The sequence below is a fragment of the Onychostruthus taczanowskii genome, unplaced genomic scaffold, assembly GCF_017590055.1.
Source record: "Onychostruthus taczanowskii isolate IOZ18803 unplaced genomic scaffold, ASM1759005v1 scaffold3, whole genome shotgun sequence".
Taxonomy (NCBI): domain Eukaryota; kingdom Metazoa; phylum Chordata; class Aves; order Passeriformes; family Passeridae; genus Onychostruthus; species Onychostruthus taczanowskii.
In genome coordinates this window covers 14,451,778-14,479,398 of record NW_024500349.1, presented here as the reverse complement: position 1 = coordinate 14,479,398, position 27,621 = coordinate 14,451,778, and the positions used below count along the sequence as shown (strand labels likewise).

At 40.3% G+C, this 27,621-nt stretch overlaps 1 protein-coding gene across 1 annotated transcript; it reads right to left on the bottom strand.

The window, feature by feature from the left end:
- Positions 1-369: 369 nt before the first annotated feature.
- PITRM1 (pitrilysin metallopeptidase 1) lies at positions 370-27,621 on the bottom strand. The gene is made up of 27 exons (XM_041408922.1): positions 27,528-27,621; positions 27,215-27,317; positions 26,280-26,386; positions 25,592-25,743; positions 25,039-25,153; positions 24,837-24,933; positions 24,296-24,456; positions 23,108-23,234; positions 22,334-22,422; positions 21,675-21,803; positions 19,946-20,059; positions 19,445-19,541; positions 15,295-15,429; positions 13,060-13,198; positions 11,530-11,646; positions 10,303-10,435; positions 9,485-9,605; positions 8,661-8,737; positions 8,196-8,361; positions 7,972-8,072; positions 6,898-7,018; positions 6,056-6,127; positions 4,899-5,011; positions 4,313-4,438; positions 2,965-3,110; positions 1,311-1,413; positions 370-844 (listed from the first exon to the last, which is right to left on the bottom strand). Exons 1-27 carry the CDS (start codon positions 27,563-27,565, stop codon positions 751-753), a joined length of 3,093 nt encoding a protein of 1,030 aa, XP_041264856.1. The 5' UTR covers positions 27,566-27,621; the 3' UTR covers positions 370-750.

Below are 27,621 nucleotides of genomic sequence, written 5' to 3'. Positions count from 1 at the left end.
TTCATAAGGGTGTAAGCTGGCCCTTGCTTCATGTTTCCTTTTTCTCAGTGCTTCTTTAAGATTAACACCCCCAATACTGATCAGAAAGGGTAATGAGGCTGAAAAACAGTCAAAAATGTTTTCTCATGCTAGTTTATGTTAACTGGACCTTGACAACAAGGTAAATCCTAAATCATGGTGTACCAAAATCTGAACGTTGCCCAAACTGTCAAGCTAAACTGAACCTGATACAAAATAGACACCCCTGACTGATTAGGGATTTTCCCACTGCCCTGCACACAGCTTGGTGGAATGTAATGTCACAGACTGCTCAGGCTGGAGGTGGCTTATGCAAAGGCAGCTGGAATTACCACACCACAGAATGAAATCTGTCAGTATGAGACAGCTCTTTATATACCCAATAGCAGACATGATTTCAAACAAAACACCATTTAAAACTAAAGTTTTACATATACAAAAATATTTCATTTATATAGTATTCATATGTGATTGGAGGACTGAGTCTTCAGTAAAAGATTAAATTCTGTCTTTGCCATGCAGAGCATGTAATTTTTGCTCTTAAATACTGTATGGTTAGAAAATTTTTCACATCATTATTTTGAGAAGGGGAGCTTCTAACTGGTTTGGTGAACACTGTTAAAAACCAGCAAAAAGTATTTCAGTTGGACCATAGCACTGCTAAAATTTACTAAAAACCCCTAATATTGTAGTCACACAGATTGCAGCTGAACACCCAGAGAAAAGCCAAAGTCATCGTTTGACCCATGAGGGATCTTTGGTGATATCTGCATTTTCTGGGCCAAGTACAGCTTGACCACGAGTGCTCTTCCCAGCTGCAAGGTATCTGGAAATGAAAAAAAACACATAAACAAGTGAGAAACTGCTACATTTGGTTAACCACAGCTCTGCTGTCAAAGTTAAAAATACTCCCATCTCAGGAAGAGTGTCCTTTGTGTTGTGCCCACTCATCACAACAGTCTCTCCTTAACCCTGTACTTGGCTGTAGTGGAATTCTTACATCTACAGTGGAATTCAGAAGTCACACACAAAATGCTACAGGTGGAGTAGAACCAGCTCATATAGTGCATTCATTTGGTCTACCCACAGTTTCTGGGCCTTCCAAAAGTAAATCAAACCCAATCTCCTACAAACTCAGAGTGTAGGAGGGAATTACATCTGCTAAACACGCAATAAACAGGATATAATTAACATATCCTTTTCTAGGTTACAGAAGAAAATAGTGAAAGTAATATGAAAGACCAAAGGAAGAAATCCAGTAACTTAAATATGACAACTGAGCACAGGCTTACTTGTTTGATACATCAACCAAGTTATCACTGTTGACAGCAAAAAGTTGCTCTCTGTGCGACTGCTTCATTTCATCTGAAATCCCATACAAGAAATGACCCATTCCTAGGGAAAAGAAAACAAAACCACACACTGCTCTGGTGCACCGGAATCTGTCACAGCCACGTGCAGGAATGAGAACAAACTACAATAGGAATGTGTGCACAAAAGGAACAGAGGCTTCCATCAAACCATCATGCTGAGAGAAAATCCAACTGAATCAAGCACAGTAAGTTAAAACCAGGGTGAGGTAGTAACAGTTTCCTATTTAGGAAAAAAACAATTCTATTTTAGCAAATGTCAAAAATCTGAACATAACAGTGGTCCAGGGAACTTAGACATAATTCATTCTGAAGAGTGTTGGTTCTAACAACTTTTTAAACAAACTGCATTTCATGAAGCTTCTGTTTTTGGAACTATTTTATTTCCCATCAGTTGTGATGTATCTGCAACGTAAAGGTTTGCTCACAGTTTTGTACTACACACAGAAATCTGCACACAAACGCTTTAATGTTTCGTTGGAGTGCTTGCCCACAGCATTTTAATTGCTCCTTGAACAAACTGAGAACTCCAAAATAATGACAGAAAAGCTTTTTGTCAGGCAAATAACCGTAGGGAAATAAAAGTGGCTGGGAGGATTTGAGTCAACTAGTCCAAGCTCCTGCCCAGGGCAGGGCTGACTTCCCAGCCAGGTAAGGTTTTCACATCCATCTGCAGTGCCTAGTGACTCAAAAGCATGAAGGAACAGGCATTCCTTGCACCAGTTCCCAGGCCTCTGGAACAGAGCTCCCCTATTCAGTGCTCTGTTAAGATCTGTGTTCAAATGCCAAAGAATGCTCGTCATCCGTCGCTGACACCAACACCCAGAGTGCAGGCACTGCACTCGTGTGCACCTCGCACCGATTGCTTTTTAACTGCCCAGACCAAAACCAGATCCTGACAGGTAAAAGCTTAATTTGAAGTGTTCCTGTTTAAAAAGTTAGTGCAAATACAAGCACATTTTAAAACAATGCTAATCTTAACCTTGTAATTCTTTTGTGTATGGGAAGGAAACGTGTTTTAACTGGTCAAGTTTTGGATTGAAATTCAGCTAGAGAAAAGGGAGGGAAGTGAGGACAGCAAAGCTACATGTCAGTAAACTGAAAAGATACTACCAATGCATCATGAATGTGCAGATCTGCAAAGAAGCTAAAAACACCCTCCACCCCACCAGACTTCTGTGCTTTAACAGAGAACATATGCACAAAGGGCTAGTGACATTCACAGTCTATGCCTGCTTGAGTCAGGAAAGTAATCCCTCTTTTTGAATCAGAGGACCAGTATTTCTTTTCATTTGTCTGCATATAATGTTCTTCAAACCTAAAATAATTTCCTCAATCTACCTCCATGTGACACAAAGGAGCAGTAACACAAAATTTCAGCAGAACCTGAGTGGATGAGGTGTTTCTGAAAAGGTGCAACAGGAACCCATAGATTCATCAAAACTGCCATTATCTCTCATCTTCCAAACACAAATTTTATCATCTAACACAGTTTAGCAAAGTATTTTCTTCCCTTTAAACCCAAATTCAAAAGCAAATAAACACTGACAGCCCTGGGAGGATGATGAGAATGTACCTTTGTCTGAAGGAGCTATTGGTGCATCCACAGCAGCAAACACCGCTAGTTTAGCTTCATCAATATCTTGCTGTGTGAATTCTCCAGATTTGGCCCATTCAACTGCTTTCTCAAATGTTTTTAAGGTGGCTAATGAATTTGGGTCTCTTAGAAGAAAAAGAAAACATAAAAATTAATTAGTTCTGTCTCACAAAATGAAAAACCGAAATTCCTTCATTCTCACTTCATTCATAATTTACTATGCATTACACATGGCGAAAAACAAATTATGAACTTTTCTTTGTAGAAAAAGAGGTTCTGGGGTTTGGTTTTTCATTTCTTTTCTAGAAGAAAGTAGTCTTGCAAACCAAGCAGATTCAGAATTTTAGACACACAGATACAGAACTTCAGCTGCCTAAAAGTAGTTCCAAGATGGTGTAGAGAGAAGTGGTGTAATAAAAGCAGGTGAGGTAAGCTGTTCACAGTGGGCTCAAAAAGCACCACTGCCATTACTGCCCACACCAGGAATATTTATGATATGCCCTATCTTCTCTCTGTTGCTTTTCTTGCCACACCTGTTTTTACTCTCTGTAAAACAGGTGCCACAGGTTAACTACTACTGGCAAGGACAAGTCCTGCCATGTTGAAACTTCACAGAAAGGCCAGACTGCTCAAAACTCAGTCAGGAACCCTGACCAAGCACTGTGCCAGCCTGCCTTTGGGCGAGGAAAACAACTGAAGCCAGGACTCCATCCACACAACATTGCTAGTGGGGATTACAACTGTAATACCTCCAGTTCAAATTTCATCAGAAAGTGCCTTGGTAAGCTAAATACAGGGTAACTGTTCTGGACTGGCAAAAGAGAAGAATAGAAAAGAAGGAACAAGCAGTTCTAGCTTATCACCAGCAATGCTTTCTGCTGAATCTCTGATGATTTCAGCCAGTTGCTTTAAGGAAGATGCATATTTTCAAACTCAGCACCTTAAGGAACATCACCATTCTACTTCATGGTCTCAAATTTAGAGCAGTCTTTAATTTCCTTGTTTAAGGAAAATACCCAGAAATAAACAAGTGAAAGCCAGTTATACATAAATCTGAGACTGAGACAGTGAACACCAAAATGCAGAGGTGCAGCAGTGGTTGCTACCAGCAGAGATAAATTAAGCTTTCCCAAGGATACAAACAAGATAAAGCAAGGATGGTTTTATTGGGCAATCTAACTTCATTAGCACTGAATCACTCACTTAATTTCATCCCTTTTATTTCACTTCTTCTTGAAAGACTGCTACAAGGAATTCAAAAATAAGACAGAGTGAAATGCAGTCAGTGGTCCCCTCAGCCATCAAGAGGAAAGAAATGCACTGTTACCTGTAGGAGTAGAATGTGAATATGCCATTTTGACTAAGCTTAGCACCTCCACCATAAGCCCCTCCTTTCTCTCTGATTTCTGTATGTAGGAATTTAGCTGTCATCAACCGTGCAAGAATTCGAAGGCTGAAATGAGAGAAACAGAAGCAGTGAAGTGAACTGGGCAACAGTTACAGTCTCAACTGCCTTTAAAGCTCACCCAGATCCCCATTTGCAATGCACTGCTGCTTGTAATCTATGACAGTTTCAACAGCAATGCTCACTATTTAATAATACCTGAATAATGTCACATCATTGTAAGATGGGCACTGAAGAGGGGCACTGAACTTTGTTACATGCAACAGGACACATCCAAGTGGGCAGGGCTGTTTATTCCAGGGTAGGGGACAGCAGCCCCTCATCACTTAATCTCAGTATTCACAAGGCTGCTCTGGGCCCAGCCCTGCAACAGCTGCGTTGTAAAGATTTTGTGACAAATGCAAATCATTTTCTATCAACACTCCATTTTCCACAGTCAGCCCAACCCTTTCTGTTTTGCTTTGTGCTGTGCAGTGCACAGAGAGCTCCCTGATGTTGTGCTTCCCACCTGGCATAGTCTGCAGCTGTGTAGGGAACCGTTCGAATGCATTCCCCGATATAGTTCACTGGGAAGGGAAGTACAAAATGGGTCTTCATCTGGCATGGCTTGAAAGTAGGATCCTAGGACAAGAACACATTATTGTCACAGCAGCAGAGACAATTTACCCATCTGAGAACTTTCACTTTTTTGAGAACTAGGAAATTCCGTCAAACATACAGACACACAAATGCTAAAGCTGCCACTTATCCTACCCTGCAACCAGTGACATTTCCCTTGTGCCTGTTCCTGAATCAGCAATCCAGTACAAAGAATTGCCTTGGAAAACTAAAGGAGGGGGGACACCACACACCAGCTACCCATCCTTGCACCCCCCTTCTCAGCTCTGCAGATTTTGAATCACTACCAAGGAGTTTGGATTTAGCCACGGATTTACTTTGATTGAAACATGTGTTCATAACTCTCCACTTGTGTCACACATGTAGATATCATCACATCATATCCCAACCCATCCATTCTAGACACTGAAAACAGAGTCAGGAACTGGGTACCCAAAAAAAGTAAGCTATTTATGACAGCAGATGTAGTATAAATTCCTGCTCAAACTTCCCCTGCAACAGACTCAATTCTTCCTTACAACCTCACTTCCAACCTTCCAGTCCCTTCAATGTCTCTGGGCCTCAGCAGAGCTTTGCCTCTGATACATCATCTGCTTGTGTGCTCACTTAGCCACAAGCACATCCTTAGACACCTCCAGTGCCACTATTTCAGAACTCCCCATCCTTTCTTAAATTCAGAAACCCCATTCCCAGATCCTCACACAACTCTGAGCAGTGTATTTGCAGCACTGGGCTGAGCTCTCCCTGCCCCTCTCTTCTAAAAGGAGAGTTCAGGGTATGCCTTTTATTCCTGTAGCCAAATACAGATCTTCATTTTCACCTAATTTTCACTAATGCTCTTCTGTGAGGTGTCACTCTCATTGAGAATCATTTAGAGAGGAGACCAAGGAAAGGAGGGGACTAACTGGAGGTGACTGAGTTTGATGGTTTGTTGTGGAACTGAAGGGCATGAATTATTTTTCAGTGCTTCTGTAACAGTTTAAGATGGACCATTACCATCAGTAACAGCCCTGCAATACCAATATCCCTCACCAATAATGTACTTACATTAACTAATTTCCTTGTGATCTGCAAACCAGTAACCATTTCACTTCCCACAGGTTTCACTTCTGAAGATTTCTGCAAGAGAGCCAGTTCTCATATTAAAAAATGATTTAACAATTTAGACCAAGACTACTACAAATGCAACGCCTTCCACTCAAAACTCTCTAAGGCAATTATCAAACCATGCCTTCACAAACATAAAGAAGGTACTCAATTGCTTCTTTATATTTCCTAAACAAATCAAATTATTTTCTTCCAAGAGTAATCTGGCACTGAGAGACATCAAGACCCTGATTAAATGAGGCCCATGAAGTTACAAACTATAATTTCACTCATGGGTAAGGAACTGGGAGCTTATTCCAGTTTCATCAGAAATTAAGACAGATCTGCATAGTGACAGAGCAGATCCTTTGTCAACTCCACTGAATCAAGCATATTTTGTGCCAAATGTCCTGAACACCCTGATAACAAAACAAACTCATATGCAACTGAGGAACTGCACATCATGCCCTATTTGCTTTTGGCCACCCTTTCAAGTAAAGCTCAGCTAAGTTTTATGCAACAAGGAAAGGAAGAAATTCTTTTTCCACATCCCACGCTGAAGCAGTAACCCCAGGGTAAGGCTTAACAGCTGATCTCCTGCATTTCTATTGTCCACTGTGCTGCAGTGAAGACACTCCATGGCAAAACACAGAGCAGCTGATCACAGAGATGTCTGGCAGATTTCTTCAGACATCTTTACATGGACACAATATCTGAGTTCAAACTTTTGTGACTGCACAATGGTACTGACATGATCAAGTCAATTGTATTTGACGCCCTAATCACAAATGACAATTTCTCACCTCAATCACATGTGGACGAACAGGTTTTCTCTCTTTTTTACTTCTGGCTATGCCCTTTAGAAATTTCTCTACTTCTTTAGATGCTGCTGGTATCTGCTGAGGTGCTGCATTCACAGAACATCTGTCAAAAATACATACCAAGTTTTTAAGTATGGTTTTGTGTTTTCAGAAAGTCTTTTATAATTTGTACCACTTTGTCTTTCTAAACATTTTCTATTAAATCATCAGAACGTTAGGTCAGTGATCTCAGGTAATCATTAACAGAGAGAAAGGCAATATATTCAATCTAGCATCTGATGTGAAAAAAAAAAAATTACAGTCCAATTGCTGCTGTTTTGCTCATCCTATAACACCTTCAGACCAAAAGTTGAGCAGTAGCTGTCAAACCACTCCTGTGCACAAGACAGGACTAGCTCAGTTTTGCAAACAAAAAGGTCTCTGAAGGAAAATAATGACCTCTTTATCCTCTCTTTACAGGCAGCCCTAACATGCTTTTGAACACTATAAATATTTACATAATTTCCTTTATCATTTCATGCTTTAAAAAACACAACTTTGCAACTTATGTCACTTCAAACAGACCCATCTTTGTAACTCATGCATCTGACTTTAAACTCCTTAATGTGCTCTCTTTACCTTTTCCAATATATGCATAAAGCAAGTTTCAGAATGTCACTGCTTTTCTTTTAGGAGCGAAACAAAAATCCAAACCAAACTATATTTAACTGTTACAAAACAATGTAACAGTATTTGTCTAATGGGCACCTTGAAGAGAAAAGTAAAAGGCAGATTTTTGACTATTTCTGTAAAATTGCACAGGTCACTTACAAGCTTTGGGTACAACTGTTACCTACAAAATTTGCTGTATTTGTCAAACCATTTAAAAACTGAACAAAATGAGCTACCACAGCTACTGCTCTGTAAGCAACGGGAATTTAAATTAAACATTTCTGTAGTTTTCCCATGGACGTCCCATTTCATAGAACCCCAGTACACCACGAGGTGCACTGAGAAAAGCATATTCACAGGCCATGGCCTCTCTTTCACAAAAATGCCCCTTTCTTTTTAGCTCACCTGATGTTGTCACTGTTTAACAAATACTTCTTAATTCGTGGTAGTTTGCGTAGTACTGGTTTAATATCAGACATTTCTGCTATTCTCTTCATCAATTTCACCTGTGCAGGAAGGGAAGGTAGAAAGACCACAGATGAAATTAACAGGAAGAATTAACAAAAAACAGCCTGTAACTCCACAGTCAAGGATTTGAGCCTTGCTGAAGGGCATTATTAACTTCTCACCTGATCCATCCCACTGAACATTTCCTGCAGCTCTCCAGAAGGTGTAAGGTTTTTGCTGGCTCTAATAGAGGCATATAAATGCCCACAATCTGGAATACCATTTGACAGCTCCTGGGCAGTCTTTTTAACCAGCACTCTGAAATGTTCTTCCTCCTCAAATCTTGGGCTGAAAAAGAATACAAGCAGGTCTCATGCAAAATGACAACACTGAAATTTATTTTACTGAATCATTCATCATGCCAAATTCAACAAAGTGCATTTAAACTGTTGGCTGTCCATTTAATCCACTACACAGTCATGCTTTTGATGCAATACATAAGTTTAGAAAGACATTAGAGATAGAATTATGAAAATAAATCCCAAAGTAGGATCTCTAAGAAGAGAAGAATGGTTGGGGGAAGAGCGAAAAAGAGAACCCCAAAACACATGCAAACCCACAAACAAACAAAACCCAATGTACTGTACTTGTTAAATATTTCACTCCATAAATTCATCATGTCTGGCAGATTTCTATCCAAGCACAGAGATGAAAAGAGCACACCCTGAAGGAAAAAAATAAACAAAACACAAAAAAACCCTTCACACAAAACAACCACAGCAATGGCCCAAGAAATGCACAGTAACTTTTCATGGAAGTGATGTAATGATGCCAACTTAATGCTACACATTACAAAATCACTCTAATGCAGGCTGTGCTACTGAAATGAGAGCAGACATGAAATGTGATTGCTCTTCTCACAAAGCAAGCCTGGCAATTCCTCAATTTCTTCTTTTCAACAGCAAGCAACAGTTCAGACACAAGATTTCATACAGTAAAGTACAAGTTCTGTTGTGGGGTGCACCTTTCTCCAAGGGAATTCCCTTAATTTAACTCCAGGATCCACACAGAGCAGACACCCAGCATATTTGCAAAAATCTGAAGAAGTATTGCCAGAATTGTTATGGCCAACACACAGATCTAATGATGCTGCCAACAGTGACATAACACGTTAAATGCAAACTCTGTGTGTAACACCACACCGTTCTGCCCCCTGCCCTCTGCTTCCACAATATTCTGGAGCACTCAAAAATATGGTGACAGATGCTAGCAAAGCACTGCCTCAGACACAACACCCACATCAAGCACTGCCCTTAACAAAGAACACAAAGTTCTTGTAGTTATCTAATTTATATCTTACAAGGACTTCCAATGCACATTAGCTTGACCCTCTACCTGGAAGCCCTGACTGACCCTTTACTACACAACTGTTCCTGCAAGTGTAATATCTGCAAGGTTTTGACTCACTTACCTGTTCATAGACATCCAGGTGTGAATCATCTGGAATGATATGTGGGCTGACAGACATACCACCTGTTTTCAGTTCTATTTTCTGGGCTTGTTCCCTGTAATCAAGAGCTCCACATCCCATCCTGTGAAAAACAAGAGATATTTGCTTCCCTTTTCAGTGTATGCCAAAAGCAAAATCCACGCAGCATTAGTAAATTAGTCTGTTTAGGACAATACTAATTTAACAACTAAACAATTTGGGGCATTATTGAGCAAACATAATACTTCATAACTTATAAAAACTTCCCACCAAGCTTTTCAATTAAAGCATCCTGCTAATTTAAAATGCCGTATTAAAAAGCATGCTTTATGTGCAGACTTGCCACCAACATCCTTAAGAACTACATTAATAACATAAATTGTTTTCATCAATAAAAACATATTCCTCCCAGCCCAGGTCACTTGTTCTGCTCTGTCCTCCTCTTTCCCTTGTGATGAGGTCACTCTTTCTGTCCCCAAATGGCAAAATTGCACCAGAAGTCCATTCAAGCAAAATCTTTAATCTCTGCTAGGCTATTTCTCATTTATAGAAATTTTCCAGTCTGTTGAGGGAATGCTTGGGTTGACACTGGGCAAAAAGGCAATGCAGAGACTGGTGGAGAAGGGGAAACAATTTAGCAACACTGGGGAATAAAGAAGACTTTTTTTCTGCAGGAAACCAATTTATTAGCCTTTCCATTTCATAGTAAGAACAGATGCAATTATTAAAAGCAGTATTAGTATTTTGGCAAGCTGTATCACAGCCTGTTGCTTCAGCTTCTAAGAAAGCAAACCTCTCACCTGGTAATGACGTTGCAGAAGAGTGGCACATATGGCTTGAGCTCCTCAGGAAGCGTGTTCAGGCTGGAAACAGCTCGGAAATAAACCACCCCATTGGTTGGCTGAGCACAGTACTGCACAGGAATGTCATCAGCTAGGGATAAAAAACAAAAGCAAAGAATAACCAGCAGCTTCCTACTACAAACACACAAAAGTAAAATGATTTCTTACAAGAACATCCCATTAAGAAAAATTTTCTATTGGTATTTCATAGCCACTTCTTGTTTAAATTTTGCACATTATACTGAATGCTGGACCAAAGGGGTTTTTCTGCTCCTGTCCATAGTAGGGTAATGGACACCTGGACAATTTGAAAAGAGAATTCTTCTAACAGAGAAATAGCAAATCAAGTAAGTAGTAACTTGTTCCTGAACAAGTAAAAAAGTTTTTCTTCCTTATCTTTGCATTCATCTGTTCAAAAATTGAGGAAAGCAGCTTCCTGTACTGTACACTCTTCCTAAACCAGGTCATTAGAATATAGACATTAGAATTTTCCCAAAACCAGGTCATTTTTTGCATCAAAATTTAACAGTCTTGACACACTTGCTGATAACTTTTGAAGGAAAACGTCTGTTACAAATATACGAAAGAACTGTATTTACCTGCAAAATTTTGACAGATCTGTAACAAAATTCAGAATTACCATCTTCTATCAGTCCCTGAGGAAACCACCAGCAAAGCAGGGAAAAACATGCACTGAAGTTATGAGGAATTACAGTAACTTATTTTTTTCCCGTGGCTCCTCTATGCCATATTCTGTAAGAACAGGCAGGGAGGGACTGCAGTAAGGAAGGCTCGCTGCCCTAGCTGCCAAGAGCTCTGCAACCTGGGTAAGCCTTTGGAAAGTGAGGAGATTGCTCAAGAGCACTGAGTGTGCCAGCCAGAGACTCCTCTGACTGCAGGGCAAGGTGGGAGCATGCCTGCAGCAGGGAGCTGCCATCAGGAGCTCCTGCCAGCCCTGGGAAGGACGGGAGGCTGCTCCATATCCATGCTGCCCCTCAGAGGCGACGGCTCTGCGGATCCACTGCCACGTCTGCTAGAGCTGCTGGGCTGGACTGGAGGAAAAAGAGCACAACTATGGGCCACAAAGCCAGTCTATGTGCTGGGCAAGGGGCCACAGCTGGGCCAGCAGCCAGGGAACAACCCAACAGTGCTGCTCTTCGGGACACGAGACAGTGTGACACCAACCTGTGAGTGCTGTCTCCAGCACAGTGAAGGGGATTTTGGGCTCGATGTCAGACACTTTTAAAGCTGGGAGACAAGAGGTATCCTGAGGTTTGCTTTGAAGAGCAATTAATTCCAAACCTAGTAAGAAGAGAATAGCAAATTGTCATTTTCAGCTTGTAGTGAAAGTGCTGTCAAGACCTAAAACCTACTGAGATGATGCAGCAAAACTCAAGAGTTAAGTTTGGAGTCTTCTATCAGCAATTTTGCAAATATTTTCCTAAAGCAAATTCTGCAGATTAGCATGTAACAACAGCAAAGAGAACACTCTTGTTATGTTTTCTTTCCAATCTCCTCTTCACAACCTGCTTACAGTAACATGTAATTTAATCTTTAAGTGACACCTGCCAGTCTGTTCTGTCACTCAGCTCAGCAAGCATCGACCCAGACCTGGCAGATAAGAAGCTTCTTTCTAACCCAATCCGTTCCAGTTCTTACTCAAGTGCTCTGTCAGAACACTGATGCAGCTAAATTGTTGTGATTACTTTCACATTTCAGACTTTCAGATACCAGCTGGTCACCTCTGAGTACTCTCCAATTTATCTCTGTAAGAAGAAAGCCTCCTCTGATTTCGTGCTCCCCTATCTCCTGTCACACACCAAAGCTTTAGAAGATTAACGCCACACTTTTGGAGGATTTATGTGACTACACTGCTCTAACAAAATTAGATGACTGCCCACGGTTTTCAAGCATAAGTTATTCTCCAGAGTAAGTTAAACCCAGCATTACTTTTATAGTTGGCTTTTTAACCAGAAAATGTAAGAAACAGAATTACAAAATATAAGTTTTACAGAAACATGGAGCAGACCTCATGGTCAAAAATAAACAGCTTCAAGGTACATGGTATGGAAGTACCTGAAGAGAGGATGCCAAGAGGATGGAGCCAGGCTCTGCTTGGTGGTGCTGGGCAAAACAACAGAAGGCAACAGACACAAACTGATGCACAAAAAAGTTCCAAGTGAACATGAGGAAGAACTTCTTCACTGTGCAGTGACCAAGCATGGAACAGATTGCCCACAGGAGGTGTGGAGTCTCCCTCTCTGGAGATATTCCAGAATCCCCCGGATGCAATCCTGTGCCATGTGCTCTAGGACATCCTTGCCTGAGCAGGGAGGTTGGCCCAGATGGACCCACTGTGGTCCCTGCCAACCTGACCCATTCTGGGATTCTGTGAATTCACCTTCCACCCAGTGCAAGTTAACACGGGAAAGAATAAACAGATTGCTATTTTAAAACAACTTCCTTTCTTCTGTCCTAATGAAGACATTGTTCATTCTATTTTTGACTGTTAAAACTGATGAAATATACCAACCATCCACTGTAGTGTAAGCACTGCCCTGCATAGCCCTGTAATACATACACACAAATTTGCAACAAAAAACCCGCATCCCTTTAAGAGCAAAAGCTGGAGAGCACCTGAGAATTTAAGATATTCTACAGAACAACAGCTAAAAAAACTGTTATACATATAAAAATGTGAAAAAGCAACCTAACCTTTTTCAAAGATTTGTGTTTTTTCTTCTTCAGAAAGTGCATTGACCTTTTTTTCCAGCTTTTCTGCTTCCATTTTAGCTTGTTTATCATGGTAGTCCTCCTCTGGACTCATTGACAGAGTCAGTTTGTGGGGATTATCCTGCAGAAATATGACCCAAAACAAAGCATTAATTCTGAGGGCGACTTCCTTGCCTCAGCTTATTGCTCCATCAGCAGCAGATAAACAGCCTGTGCATCATTTGGCTTGCACATTATCAAAAGTATCACAACCACACAGACTGAACCCTTGGTTTCATACAGAACAAGCTGCTGTGGGGAAGAGGCTGCTCACCACAAGAACAAGCACCAACAGCCTTCTGCTAAGTTTCACTCTAGAGTCAGAATCCCTCAACAGCACACAGTACTCATTAGTTTAATTAAATCCAGGTTCAACAACTGTATATAACACTACATGCTGTAAGTTCTATCTGGAGGGTGTTCTAAGATGGGGAAATTCTGTTAAATGCAGGAGGCTTTGATTAAACACCTCTTTCAACCTGCCCAAGCTTGAGTGCAGAGAGATCCCAAATGATGTAGAATGTGCATGCTTCATCCTGCTCAGAAACGCTTCACACGTCACCCTTGCTGCCACACAACTCCAGGCATTACGCAGGCATCATAACTGCTGTTGAATTCTTCTTTCTTTACACCAGACTGTGGAATTTCAGTATCAAAATTACTCAAGCAGCTTCCATTTTCCATAATAGGAAAGGGAGGCCAGCCAAAAGACAGTAACCTCAAAAATGTCCATTTCAATGTAGGAGTCAAACAGCAACATCTAGCACTAACAGACACCAATAATTTAGGACAATGTAATCAGATTCTGTTCTATGACTTTATCTCCCCCATGCCTCCGTGAAAAGACTATAGAAACGTGACTACAGAGTTAAAGAGAGAAATGTGAGATTAACCAGCCATACCAAAATGGACAGGATGAATAGCATTCTCCCCCTTGCTCTCTGCCTGCCTGCTTTAATAATTTCCCAGCACAAGGTACAACAGTGCATAACCTTATGATGCAAGAACATCCAACTTTTCTCATCATTTCCTACTGAGATGTGCCTTTGCCTCAGCCCCCTCAACAGAACTGTACAGGAAAGGACATTCACAAATGCACCTGTATCTCTTCCCTACAGAAGCCAAAACCTTACAGCTCCCTACTACCTCCAGACACTAGTAAATATTCTTAGGAAAACTGATGCCACTGTCTCTTGTTGGTTTTGAGTATATTAGAATCCAGATTTAGTCCAGTCAGGGTGACAGTTACTTATACTAAATCTGCATTTCAAAACAAACAAGTTGACTAAGGGAAAAACAAAACAAACAAACAAACCAAAAACACAAAAAAAACCACACAAAAAAACCAAAAAAACAACCAAAAAAAAAAACCCCCCAAAACCTACCAAGAACAGCAAGCAAACAAAACAAAGCCAACAAAAAAAAAAAAAACCCCACAAAAAAAAATACCCAAAAAAACCCACCAAAAAACCCAAAACCTACCAAGAAAAGCAAGCAAACAAAACCAAGCCAACAAAAAAAATCAAACCCCACAAAAAACCCAAAAACCCACAGCACTTTTGCATTGCTACATTGCTATCACTGGATTTTTCTTTTCTGGAATTAACTAATGCAGGGCTTCAGAACTATTCAGTGTTATAATGCCTTTACTGGATATTTTTTATTTCTGCAAAAACTGCAGAAGAACATCTGCAGAGGAAAGAAGAGAGAGTAGAAAGTAATTGGCACTGACAGCAAAATTCACACAGCAGTTCAATGAAGATGAGGAAGACCAAGACAATGTTACTTGAAATCAAATCCTCTGCAAGGAAAAGGAGCTACACCTTGCTATGTCAATACTAAGGAACACACTCGTCCAAAATTCTCTGTTCACATCTGAACTTCTCATCAGGAAAAAGATGTGCCCTTCTACAGGAATCAGTTTGGTAAAACATTAGCATTTTATCAGTGTTCAATTAAATGTGGTTCCAAATGACCAACCAGATAATTTTTTTTTCCACTTTGAAAAGTGGAAATTTAAACCATTAAAATTAGCATGTTTCATTTGAATATGTTGCTGTCCAAGCCACACCTAGAAACAGGCAACATGATGATAAAAAATTTAGCCTTCAGTTTAACTTCAAATACAAAATTGTGTTTAAAAATTAATGCAATGTAACTTTCTGTAGGTTTGCCTACCTTGAAGTATGTTTTAACTTTTTCCTGAAGAAATCTGGGATTTTCTTTAAGACACTGCTTGAACTGAGAGACTTTATCTGCAATCTTCAGAAGCTCCACTGGATCCCCATCTTGATTCCAGCAGGAGGCTATGTACTGAATGGGAAAGAATAATTAGGTAAGCAGGACAATCCATATGCATTTCTGTAACTGACAGCATCAGTGTTCCAAAACCACCTTAACACTTGAACAGCAGACAGAGAGTGAGCAATCCTAATGTAGCTGTAGGGGGAAAAATATTGTTCAGATAAAGGTTCTATTCCACCACCACCTATCCCCTGTTCTCTCCATTCTTGCCTCTAATTTCACCATACCAAACCACCATTTTTAAAATTATTACCCTTTTTTTTTTTGCATAGCTGTGCATATCCGGAAATATACTGTAATATTCTTTAGTCCCTCACATTAAAATTTTAAAATTATTACCCTTTTTTTTTTTTTTTTTTGCGTAGCTGTGCATATCTGGAAATATACTGTAATATTCTTTAATCCCTCACATTAAAACTAATTTTTCAGCTCAAGAAAAAAGGAAAACAGAAACAGGTGGCAGAGACAAAGTAGTACATACATACTAAAATTTTGTATCAACTAGATTAAATTATTTATAGGGAGGTGACTCAAATATAAAGTATGCAAACTAGATTAGACTTTGGAGAAAGAAAATACTAAATAACCAGAAATATCCCCAGGACATTTCTTTTATTTTCTAATTTGAGTATGCTCAAGTTGCTATTGAAAGTTCTCCAAAACAACACAAGTGCAAGATACCAAAAGTTTCTCCATTTCTACTCTGTGTGAATGGGGAAAAACCAAAGCAAAGTATAAAATCACTGTCAAATCCACCTTCTCTTTTCTCACCTCTTTACTTACAAGCAGGTTCATAAGCCTTCACCATTTAAAAATAATTTTAAAATAATAACTATTTTAAAATAATAACTATTTTTTACTATTCTGTGGAAATTCCCTAATATGATCAAAAGCAGAGTATTATTTTAGAACATGCTTGAGCTAATTCTCCTGGAATACAAGCAGTCACTCCTTATTTGAGGCCGTTGTGGAGACATTACAACAGTTCAGTCCTGGTTCTCAGTAGGCAGCCTGAAAGTTTAACCATGTTTGTAAGAGCACTGTCCAAGCAGTTTTTGAGCACTGACAGGCTTGGGGCCATGACCACTTCTTCAGTGTCATGGTTCACCCCTGGCAGGCAGCTCAGCTCCACACAGCCACTCACTCTGCCCCTCACAGCAGGATGTGGGGGGAGGATCAGAAGGCTGAAAGTGAAGGAACTCGTGTGTTGAAATAAATGCAGTTTAAAAGGTAAAGCAAAAGCTGGATGTGAGCAGCCAAGGAATTCATTCCCTGCTTTCCATGGGCAGGCAGATGCTCACCATGCCCAGGAGAGCAGGGCTCCATCACATATTCTGGTGACTTGGAAAGACAAATACCACCACTCCAAACATCCCCTCCTTTCTTCTTCCCTCAGCTCTTACTGCTGAGTAAGGTGTGGGACAACCCTTGGGTCATTTGGGGTCAATTGTTCCCTGGTGTCCCCTCCCAGCTCCTTGCCCATCACTAGCCTCCTGGCTGGTGGGGTGAGGGGGACAAGCAGAGAAGGCCTTGATACTGTGCCAACACTGAGCAATAATGGAAACACCCCTGTGGTATCAGCACAGACCCAGAACACAGACCCCTTCCAGCCATGGGGAAGAGATTTAACTCTATCCCAGCTACCTGGGAGAGCTTGTTCCAATGTCTGACCACCCTCTTGTGAACAGCTTTTTCCTAAAACCAAACCTCACGTAACCTATCCTGACTTTCACCGGACTTTTGACAGTCCCAAAAAACATCCTTCACTGTTAGATTGGAGAGATATGGATTTGATGGATGGACCATGGGATGGATAAGGAATTGGCTGGATGGTGACATGCAAGCAGTTGCATTCCAATGGCCAGCATTCAAAAGGGAGACCTGTAACAAGCACTGCCTGTCCCTCGGGGCTCTGTACTGGGTGCAATACTATTCAACACTTCCATTAATTACACAGCCAGTGAGGGAACTCACAGCAGGTTTGCAGATGACACCAAGCTGAGAGGTGTGGGGGACAATGTGGAGGGAAGGGATGCCATCCAGAAGAACCTGGACAGGCTTGAGGAGTGCACCTACATGAAGCTCATTTAGTTCCAACAAGGCCAAGTGCAAGGTCCTGCACCGTGGCTGGGGCAATGACCAATAATCACTACAAGTTTAGTGATTTAAGGTTTGAAAGTAGACCTGTAGAGAAGGGCTTGGGGATATTGGTACATGAGAAATTGGAAATGAGCCCACGAGTGCTCCCAGCCCAGAGAGCCAATTGTATCCTGGGATGCACCAAAGAATCAGGGTCAGCAGGGAGGGAGGTGATGCTGCCCCTCTACTCCACTCTTAGACCCCACCTGAGGTACTACATCCAGCTCTGGGGTCTGCAGTGCAAGACAGACATTGACCTGTTAGAGTAGGTGAGAGGAGGACCACAAAAATTATCAAAGTGCTGGAACATCTCTCCTACAAAGACAGGCTAAGAGACTTGAGGTTGTTCAGCCTGGAGATGGAAAGGGCTTTAGAGAGACCTTACTGTGGCCCTTTAATATATGAAGGGGGCTTATAAAAAGACTTTTTAAATGTCCTGTATAGACAGGACAAGCAGCTATGGTTTTAAACTGAAAGATGGTAGATTTAGATTGGACATAAAGAGGAAACTCTTTACTATGAGGGTGGTGAGACAGTGAAACAGGTTGCTGACAAAGCTGTGGGTGCTCCATTGCCTGGAAGTGTTTGAAGACATGTCTAAAAGTGCTCTGAGTAACTGGATTTAGTGAATAATGGCCCTGGTTATGGCAGGAAGGTTGGACCTGGATGATCTTCAAAGGTCCCTTCCAAAACAAACCATTCTATGATATCTATGATCACTTTAGTTATAACTAGGTCCCTGTAACCAGGCCCTCTTCAAAGCCAACTTCTAAAACATGACTTCGCGGAAACAAACTGAAACATAACTCTCATCTGTGGGAATATTAACACTAAATGCTGCAAGACTGCAAGAAATATTCAAGAGCTTTCTTTTCCACAATGAAGGCATAGCAGTTGAATCAACTTCAAGACTTAAAAATGTTGAGGGATAAAGTTATCTGCATAAATATTTCATCAGATAGAATTACTCGCAACATCTGAAGACATGCCAGAAAGCACTGACCATTAAAGTCAGGCATATTTGGCCAGATTCACCATGAAACATGACAGGCACTTAAATACCCACAATTTGCCTATTTGGCTGTATGGCAATCTGATTTGAAACCACTTTTGTTTGTGCTCACCCATTTACAAATCCCCTGTTAATCCAGCGCTCTGCTTCTTTGCCTAACTCTATATATCTAGAAATGAAACACTGCTCATGCAAAGAATGTACATCACCTGAGAGACAGAAAGCAGAAGAGCCACTGAGGAACAGAAGTTGCTGCAGAGCAGAAAGGAACAGAGGAGATTAAAGAATGAGTGGCTGCAGGACACCCTGATTTCCACAGTGACTGCAAATACTGCACGTCACTCATTCCAAATATAAGATGACTTGCAGACTCCTTCAAGACAACACTCTGCTGTGAAATGGATTTTCTGTAACAGCTTGGCATTAAAATTTGAGGCCAAGAATTGTATTACTGTACATTTTCCCTTGTGAATCTAGAAATTAACTTGCAGCAGTGCAATCCTGAAGTCCACAGAAAAATACAGTGCTTCTATTTGGCTTTTAGAAAATACAGAGGCATCTAGCCAAAGCACACAGTTCCCAGAACCACTATGATATGCCCCTCACAGAATAACCAGTGCAACTACAATCAAAGCTGCTATTCAGGCAAAGACAACAGGCTCACTGCCTGATTAACTCATACAATGGGAAGTCCACAGACAGTCTGACAGCTACTGAAAAGAAAGAAGAAAGATGTACACAATATGACAAAGGAAGAGCCCTTAAGTGGAAAGTTTTACGCATCAAGAGCCAGCAAAATGACCCTGTATTTTATAAAGACATAGGTGGTAGATTTTTTAAAACTACTCTTAAAAGAAACACACACAGACTTACAGATGTCAGGGCAAGTCCAAAACTTGTAGACTGATGCTTCAACTGTATTTCAATTTTGTGAAGTAGAGCTTCAATCCTATCTTCCTCAAATCCTTTGCTTTGGGAAGGGGTGATGTGAGAAGGAAATCATATCCATTAAAACTGATCACTTTAAGTGAAGTTATGAAAATTATTAGCTTGCTAAAGGATGCATTAATGTCTTTCACACAGAATAAAAATTGATATCAAAGAATGTAATCATGTTTGTCATTTAGAGAAACTGAACTAACATCATTAAACTCCTGAAGGGTTACACTGATGAGAACAAACTACAATAAAGGAAGTAGCAGACACAAGTTGTAAGAGTATTGAACAGTATTACTTCTGCTTTGGTGCCTTTATTGTAACATAACTATATTTTTAAGGCATGTTATTATATACAAGTCTGTATTATTACATGCCTACATATTATTATATTAACTCATATATCAAGAGTATTCTTAAAAAATTAGCGTTACTTACACAATAACTTCATCAATTGTTCTGTCAATTATCTGTTTCACAGTATCAATGTCTCTTTCAGCAATACCCTGTAGACCCACACTGAAATAAGCTTCTCTTGTTGAGCCATTAAACCTAGAGTAAAACACAACCAACTCAGTGATAAGTACTAGAACTTAAGCATTAAAGCTGCCAACAAAGGCAAGAAAAGGGAAAAAAATCCATTGTTTCCAAATAGACAAACACACAAGATTTAAAAGCTAGGTAGAAAGTAAAATAATTACCGAAGAGGCAAGAAATGGAACTTAAAAGCATTTTGTGTTCAATTTCAGTAGTAGTAGCCACTGTCAAGAAAATCCACAGCATATGGTTTTAGAGAAAGAAAAATAGCTACAGAAGTAAAGCTGGTATTTTCTGTTCATCTTCCTATTAATCTGTAATTTCTTTCAAGTAAAGAAGTCTTTATAAGGTGAAAATTTTAGCTGTGTGTAACACCAAATACATACATTCTACTTAAGCAGGTGAGTGGAACAGTACTTCTAAAGCAGTATTTGTAAAGTGAGTGGTTAAGGTGAAATTTTCCCTGTTTACCACAGGTGTTATCAACTGTATTGAAAGAAAAATTATAACAGTAAAGACAATTTTGTCCAAGCTGTCAGGCAGGGTTAACCACAGAGCTCATCTTTAGAGAGACAAAAAAAATGGCACTTGCAGAAATACAGAACACCTAGCAGTTCAAAGCCAACTAACAAAAAGCAATAGGTGCTCATGCACTATTACATGTGCAAAAACCACAGAAGGAATTCACTGGCAGGCTCAGGTCCTAGATTCTGCAATACTCATCTCTGGACTCAAACTTATGCCTGTAAATTCATCACTACAGTCACTAAGGCAAATTAAAGCCAGTTCACTCAACAGTTCAACTCCATATCAATCCAGTCAACCTGGAAAAGGACCAGCTGACAAAAACTATAACACAATCCCTTCTTCAGTGTCTAAAGAGGGATTTCTACTGCCATGCTCTGGAATGTTAAGATGTCTACATGGCACTGGCACGCAGGACACAGAATTTGCACAAAGCCAACTACTTCATGTAGAAACAGGTCAAGCCAGGTAGAGTAAGACACTAAAATTATGGGTGAGTGAGAAATTAAGGTTCCCCACTTAAACACCTGTGAGAGTCACTGGAGAAAAAGGCATGATTTTTGTCATCCTCAAGTCTAAAAATCAGACAGATGAATCATGCCTGGAAAGCACTTCCTTCTTTGTGCTGACAAATTCGGTACCGAGGTGATGGGAAGTTAACAGCACCTGACTGCACAAAGGCACATGTGACAAACCTATCTACTACTAAACCATAGAACTAAAGCAAAAAAAGCAACATAGTTACAGAGAAGACCTACAAACACTACAGAGTAATACTTAAATGTCCAAGATGAAAACCCAGGTAAATTAAGGCACTGAAGGTATTCCATATTTTATCCTATCAATTTCTATGGTTCATAAGCAGTAAACAATACAACTTTGATTAAACCAACTTAGCTTCTATCCAAGTACTTTGATGAGACAGAGGTTACATCTGAGAATGCTTTACAGCTCACCAGGAGAAACTCTTATGATGTTTTAATATTAAAGTAAGATTACTCTGGTGTAAATTGCGTGTATAAAAGATGAGTTCTTCCAACTCAGAAGTGCCTTTTAGTTTTTCTAACATTGCTTATAGTGATGAAACGTGAATTGCAATACTTACCCAACATCAGGAGAAAAATCTGTACCAACACCAGACTCAATTAAGGCTTTGTAAAAAGGAGAATTAGGCCCATCAACCATCAGTGAAGACAACAGGCTCAGGGTGAAAGTTTCAAAAGTGTCTGTAATACTGAAGAAAAACAATTAGTTCTTAAAAACCATATGTGACACCCAGTTTCACTAAGTCTATTTCAAAAGAACTAGAAAACAAAGGTAGAGGGAGCAAGGGAGAAATAATTGTCAGCTGTGAAGCCCACATCAGACCTTAGGGAAATAAGAGGGCTCTGCATCTTTCACTTGTTATAACTACCAGGAAAGCAAGTTAAATTGGGCTGCAAGGGGAGATAAGTTAGTAGCAGGGCCATACAGAAGAGCTTGCACATGGCAGGGAACTGAAAGGAAGCCAATGCTTTCAAATGTCTCATCCACTGAAAACCTCTGTAAACTAACACCTGATTTTTCTTGTGTCTATCTGCTAAAGCAAATTATTCAGCAATTAAACTTTTATTTACTAAAGCAGGACTGATCTATTTTCCCATGGCATTATTTTCTTTAGAGATGACATTTATCAAGAGGGACTGGGGACAGGAAACGTGCCTGCACCTTGCTTACAGATCTAAAATGAACCTTTTATTCAGAATTTCATTTTGATATACTTACTCTGTCAACAAGTAGCTGACACTGACAGTGGTCTGCTTGGAAGGATCAGCAGCAAAGGAGTCTAAGCCACATGTTACCCTGTGTTCTCTCTATAAAGCACAATAAATGATACACAATAAACTCACAGCACAAGTTACAAAAAAAAATTACTTGCATCTTCATAGCATCAAGTTTCCAATTATTTAAAATAATTTTACAGATGCTCGTAAATAAATTTAAGATCCATGAGCAAATACACAAACATGCATTATCTTGAAAAATGAGTGGCATCTCAATGTTTAAAAGTGGACAATATAGGAGAGGTTGAAGAAAGTCCAGCCATAAATAACATTCTGAGCTATTTTTGAAAGAAATGTTTACACCTCTGGGCAAGCCAAGGAGGAAAAAGAGGAGGGGGGAGGAAGAGAACATGAAAATTATTTTTGACACCCATGTCTGGAAAATTAGATACCGTTAGAAAGTCTATTTCCTGACACTAAGAACCAGTATTTCTTTCATTAGCCCTAAATGCTTTCCATTAATAAATGCTTCAGTGTTTCAAATGACAAGGGACTTGAAAAATGGAAATAAGAAAAACAAAAGACTGCAGGCAATCATTACATTACTGAAATTCAAAAGTAAGTGTAGTTTGTCCCCTGTGTAACCAAAAATAAAAATACTTCAGCTCATTTGCACAATTCTAAACAAATTAGTAACTCCAGCAGGTTAGGTTAAAATATTAACCTGAGGGGGTTTGGATTTAGTGGTTTTTATTTGTTTGTTGGTTTTACTTACAGGCTTATCCCAGAGTTTCTGTTTTGGGATGTCAGTATTTGAGTGAATTCTTTCAAATTTTACCAATGCTTCCTCATGTATTTGCTTCAGATGTTGCTCCAGTGGAAAATTACCATAAGTGAAAAATCTGCATTTCAAATAAAATATTGGGATTAAGCACTTGATTTACTACAAAATTTACAATAGCTACCTGTATGATACTCTGAATTTTGTGTGCTTTCCAGTAATTCTGTTATATCTGGAGTGGAAAATAGTTTGGTGGATCTTCAACCTATACAACATATATAAAACTCACAATCTCTTGATAAAAACCCACATTTCTCAGCTTGTGGGCCGAAAACTGAACGTTATCTTCATTACGTTCAGTTTTATTATGTTCAAGTTTGTTCAGTTGCAGGAATATACAATGTTCCAGAAAAAAAAATATTAGTAATTGAAGCCAGAAACCCAGAGCTCCTGATTTTCAGAAGAGAAAATTCTTATGGTCCTCACACTTTAAGTATAAGACAAAATGATCCATGTCCTAGATTTTGTCTGTCTATAAAATATAGCTGGGTTCCATGGGTCACTCCACCAAACACATTCCCACACCTAAACGACTTCCACTGGACCAAATATGAGCACAAGCTGCGCCTCAGGTAAATCTCATCTCCTGTCTAAAATCTCAACACTACTACATCAGGACACCTGGGATGATGAGAAAAATCAACAGATTGTAAATTCACTGTCATGACACAAGCTGATGTTCCGCAAGTGAATTAATCAGAATAACAGATTGGCCACAAAATTAGTACAGGAGAAAGAATTATTTCCCTACATGTAACTTTCAAATTGACTTCCAGTTTAAATACCTTATTAATACCAACCAAATCTGTACCTGAATCAAATGACTATGCATTATTTAGAACTCACTACAATGATGCAGGAGGAAATGAAATCATTAATTTGTAACTTCTTACTCAATCTGTGTTACTTCAAAGAGGACAGGAACCCTTAGATTAATCTCTGCTACTTGTATCTTAACCCCCTAACATTATTATTCCACACTGTTCCAACTTCTGTAGGGCACAGGTTATCTTTGTTGCTGGCCATGTGGATAAAAACACTGTGCTTCTGGTTTTCTGCTCACAGAAATACAAGAAAGCACTAACCCAATAACCTAAGAAGCCAGTCACCAATCTCACGTACCTGGAATTGCTTGGATGATAATGTGTGGCATGGAACTGCTTAAGCTGCTCCCATGTAAGGTCAGGAATACATAATGGATCTCCACCAGAAATTACACCATAAGTGTGATCAGGAAGGATTTTGTTCTGCAGGTGCTGTGCAAATATCCTCTCGTTATCTGTCTTAATAGGAAAACACCACATTTCAGTGAAAGCCACCAAAGCACATTTAAAAGACAAAAGGTGCTCAAGAAGACCTCAGAGATCTAATTTACACAATGTCCTCACATGCAGTCCCACATACTTTAATAAAATGGGTTCCATACTAATGTAAGAGAGTATTTTACAATAAAATCCATTAACAACATGCCTTTCTATATGTAAACAAGCTTTTGACAGGCTAACTTTAAAAAAACAAATCTATGCAAGTGTTGACTTTACTGAGGACTTATATTTTCAAAGGGAGGAATGGGAATCTGTGGTGCAATAATGCCATTGATAACTAACAGCTGAAACTACTTCACCATCTGTAAGAACTCAAACCAAACATCCACAAAACTTACAAATGCCCCTTTCATTTCATTAAAAACAACTCCTTTGAAGACTAGAGGTGTCTGAGGATCAGCTGGATTCTCATGTTCTAACCTCCAACCTTCTTGCCTGAAAAATTAATAACAAAGTGTTGAGAGTTTGAAGGTTTTATTGATTTGGGGAGGGGGGCAGGGGGTTTAAGTGAAGGTTTGCATACATCTCAAACTGTCTTACCAGAAATCTAGCTGACGCAAACATGGAAAGAAAGCAGCATCCAGGTACACTGACAGGAGATTCTGAAAGTCCTTGGGATTTTGTGTTGAAAATGGATAGAGTGTGTAATCACTAGCTGCATATAAATAACCATAAAAATAATCAGAATTTTAGAAATTCTAAGATGCATTTTGCCCTTGTTGATTTTTAATTTCTCATCCATATAAATAACTGGAAGAGAAGAAATGTACTAAATGAAATGTATTTTTGCTGAGGAATACACATATTTAACACTGCAGCTATTTTACCATGAAAACTTTGGTTTATCCACGTATCCATATAAATAATTAAATGCATTTTTGTATACTATAAAGCTCCAGCTCTGCTGGGATTTCGTAACTGACGAATGAACAATACTTATTTTGCTGTCTTGCCTTGTTAGCTTTTTAATACTTCACAACAGTCACACCCAATAATAATGGCTCTCCAAAGACAAATCAAGGAGAACTGACAGACAGCTGTACTTAAACAAAACTTCTTGCATTTTAAGTGGCATTATTTCCTTTGGACTTACCTGTGAATGCATTCATAAAAGTGGACAGTGACCTGTTTAACATTTTAAAGAAGGGATCTCTGCAGGGATACTTTTGGGAACCACAGAGCACCGTGTGCTCCAGAATATGTGGGACCCCGGTGCTGTCCAGCGGTGTGGTTCGGAACTGGATACTGCAAGAGAGAGCACGGAGAGGAATGCAGGCATTGTGAGAGAAGTGCTCCCATTCCTGCCTGCCCCTGTGATTTATGGGAGCATCACCACTGCCAGATGCAGAGTTTGACTTCTTCAGACTCCTGAGTGCTCAGCCATCTTTTTCAGAGGGAGTACAGCCTCCACACTTCTGTTTCTGGAGTTGGTACAGGAGTTTGTACAGGAGTTTTCAGCACACGAGTAAACACATTTATTTTTGTCTAAAAGGCTCAAATAAAAAAACTTCATGGAAGGTTATGGTTGCATAATCCCTGTCTCTGAAAGTTTTCAAGGCAGGAACTGGACCTGAATTAAACACTGATCCTATTTTGAGCAGCAGATTGAACAACAGACTTCATGATATCTCTTCCAACCTGAAAAATTCTAAGAAGCCCTACAAAGGAAGTACTGTCCTCCCTGTTATCACAGAATAATCCAGCCAGGATACCAGATTACAACTGAAAAAACACAAGGTGATGTGGAGATTGAACATGCAATACCTATACTAATGTTTTACCTGAACAGATTATTGGAGTCCTCCCGAGCCACATGTAAATACCTGGCTCCTGTACCATCGTGACTAAGCTTCACTGCAGTCAGGAACAGCTCAGGAACAGCTGTCACCTGCATTGGAAGAAAACATCTGTAATGCAGTGTGCCTCCAGCTAGATTAAATAAATTGTGCATGATATAGGAATCACAGTTTGTTGGTCCTATACATAACAGTGGCTTACACAGTATTAAATAAATTTTTGTTTCTGTGGTTTGAGGGGAAAAAAATAATTACACAAATGGAAAATAAAATTTAAATTAATTTTTAACCTAATGAAAATATACTACCACCGAAGAGCCGTACTCTTATGGTACAGATAAAAATTCATTCCAAAATACAAAAAGAAAAGGCATGTATTCAAGGCATATTTTGGTGGCTAGGGCAGATATAGGAAAAGCAAGGACCCAGTTGTACCACTATCTCTGTCACTAGCAATCACTTCTCACAAATATCCTTTACTCTCCACTCCTGCTTTTTTTCCTTTGAAAAAGAAATTAAACATATTTCCATGGCAGCTTTCCAACACAGGTAATAAAACCATCTTAGGAAATAACGTATTACTTGAACACGTTTATCAAAACACATTCACACAGTGAAGTCCTGTTATCTGTCAGGACTTTTAGAAGGCCTCACCGAATGGCCACATCTGCAGCAGACACATCTGCAGCTCGTGAGATGCATTAATTTACTCTAGAATTAGCTCCCTATAAGAACATGTATTAATGGCACCTAAAGTATTTGTCTGCAGAGAAGTAACTACAAGGAACTCCTGAATCATTTTCATGACTGACCATCCAAAGCAAGTATTTAAAGAGCAGACGCCTGGCCTCAGCCAGTGCCTTCTGAGCACGGGGAAGTTTCTGTACACAAACAGAGCAATCGCCCGCGGCGGCGCTCACCTGCTTCACGGTGAAGCCGTGGATGTGCTCGCCCACCCGGTACTGCAGCGCTCTCTCGTTCGCGGCAATGCTCTTCCACCTCCACGCCCTCCGGCTCAGGGACCTGAAACGACACGACTCGTTCTGAACAAACGCGCTCCTGCCGGCGGTGCCGCAGCCGCGACCGACACCGGCCCCAGCGCCCCAGCGAGGGCTTCCCCGGCGAGCAGGCCCCGTGCCCGGGCAGGGGCTCGGAGCTCCGCGGCCCACGGCCGAGCCCCAGGGGCCGGGGCCGCGTAGGGGGAGGGTCCCCGCCCGCTCCGCGCTCGCTCACCGGCCGCGGCCCAGCAGCCCCCGGTAGCGGCTCCACATGGCTGCGCCGGGCCGCACGGCGCAGCGGAGCGGAGCACAGCAGCACCGGCGCAGGC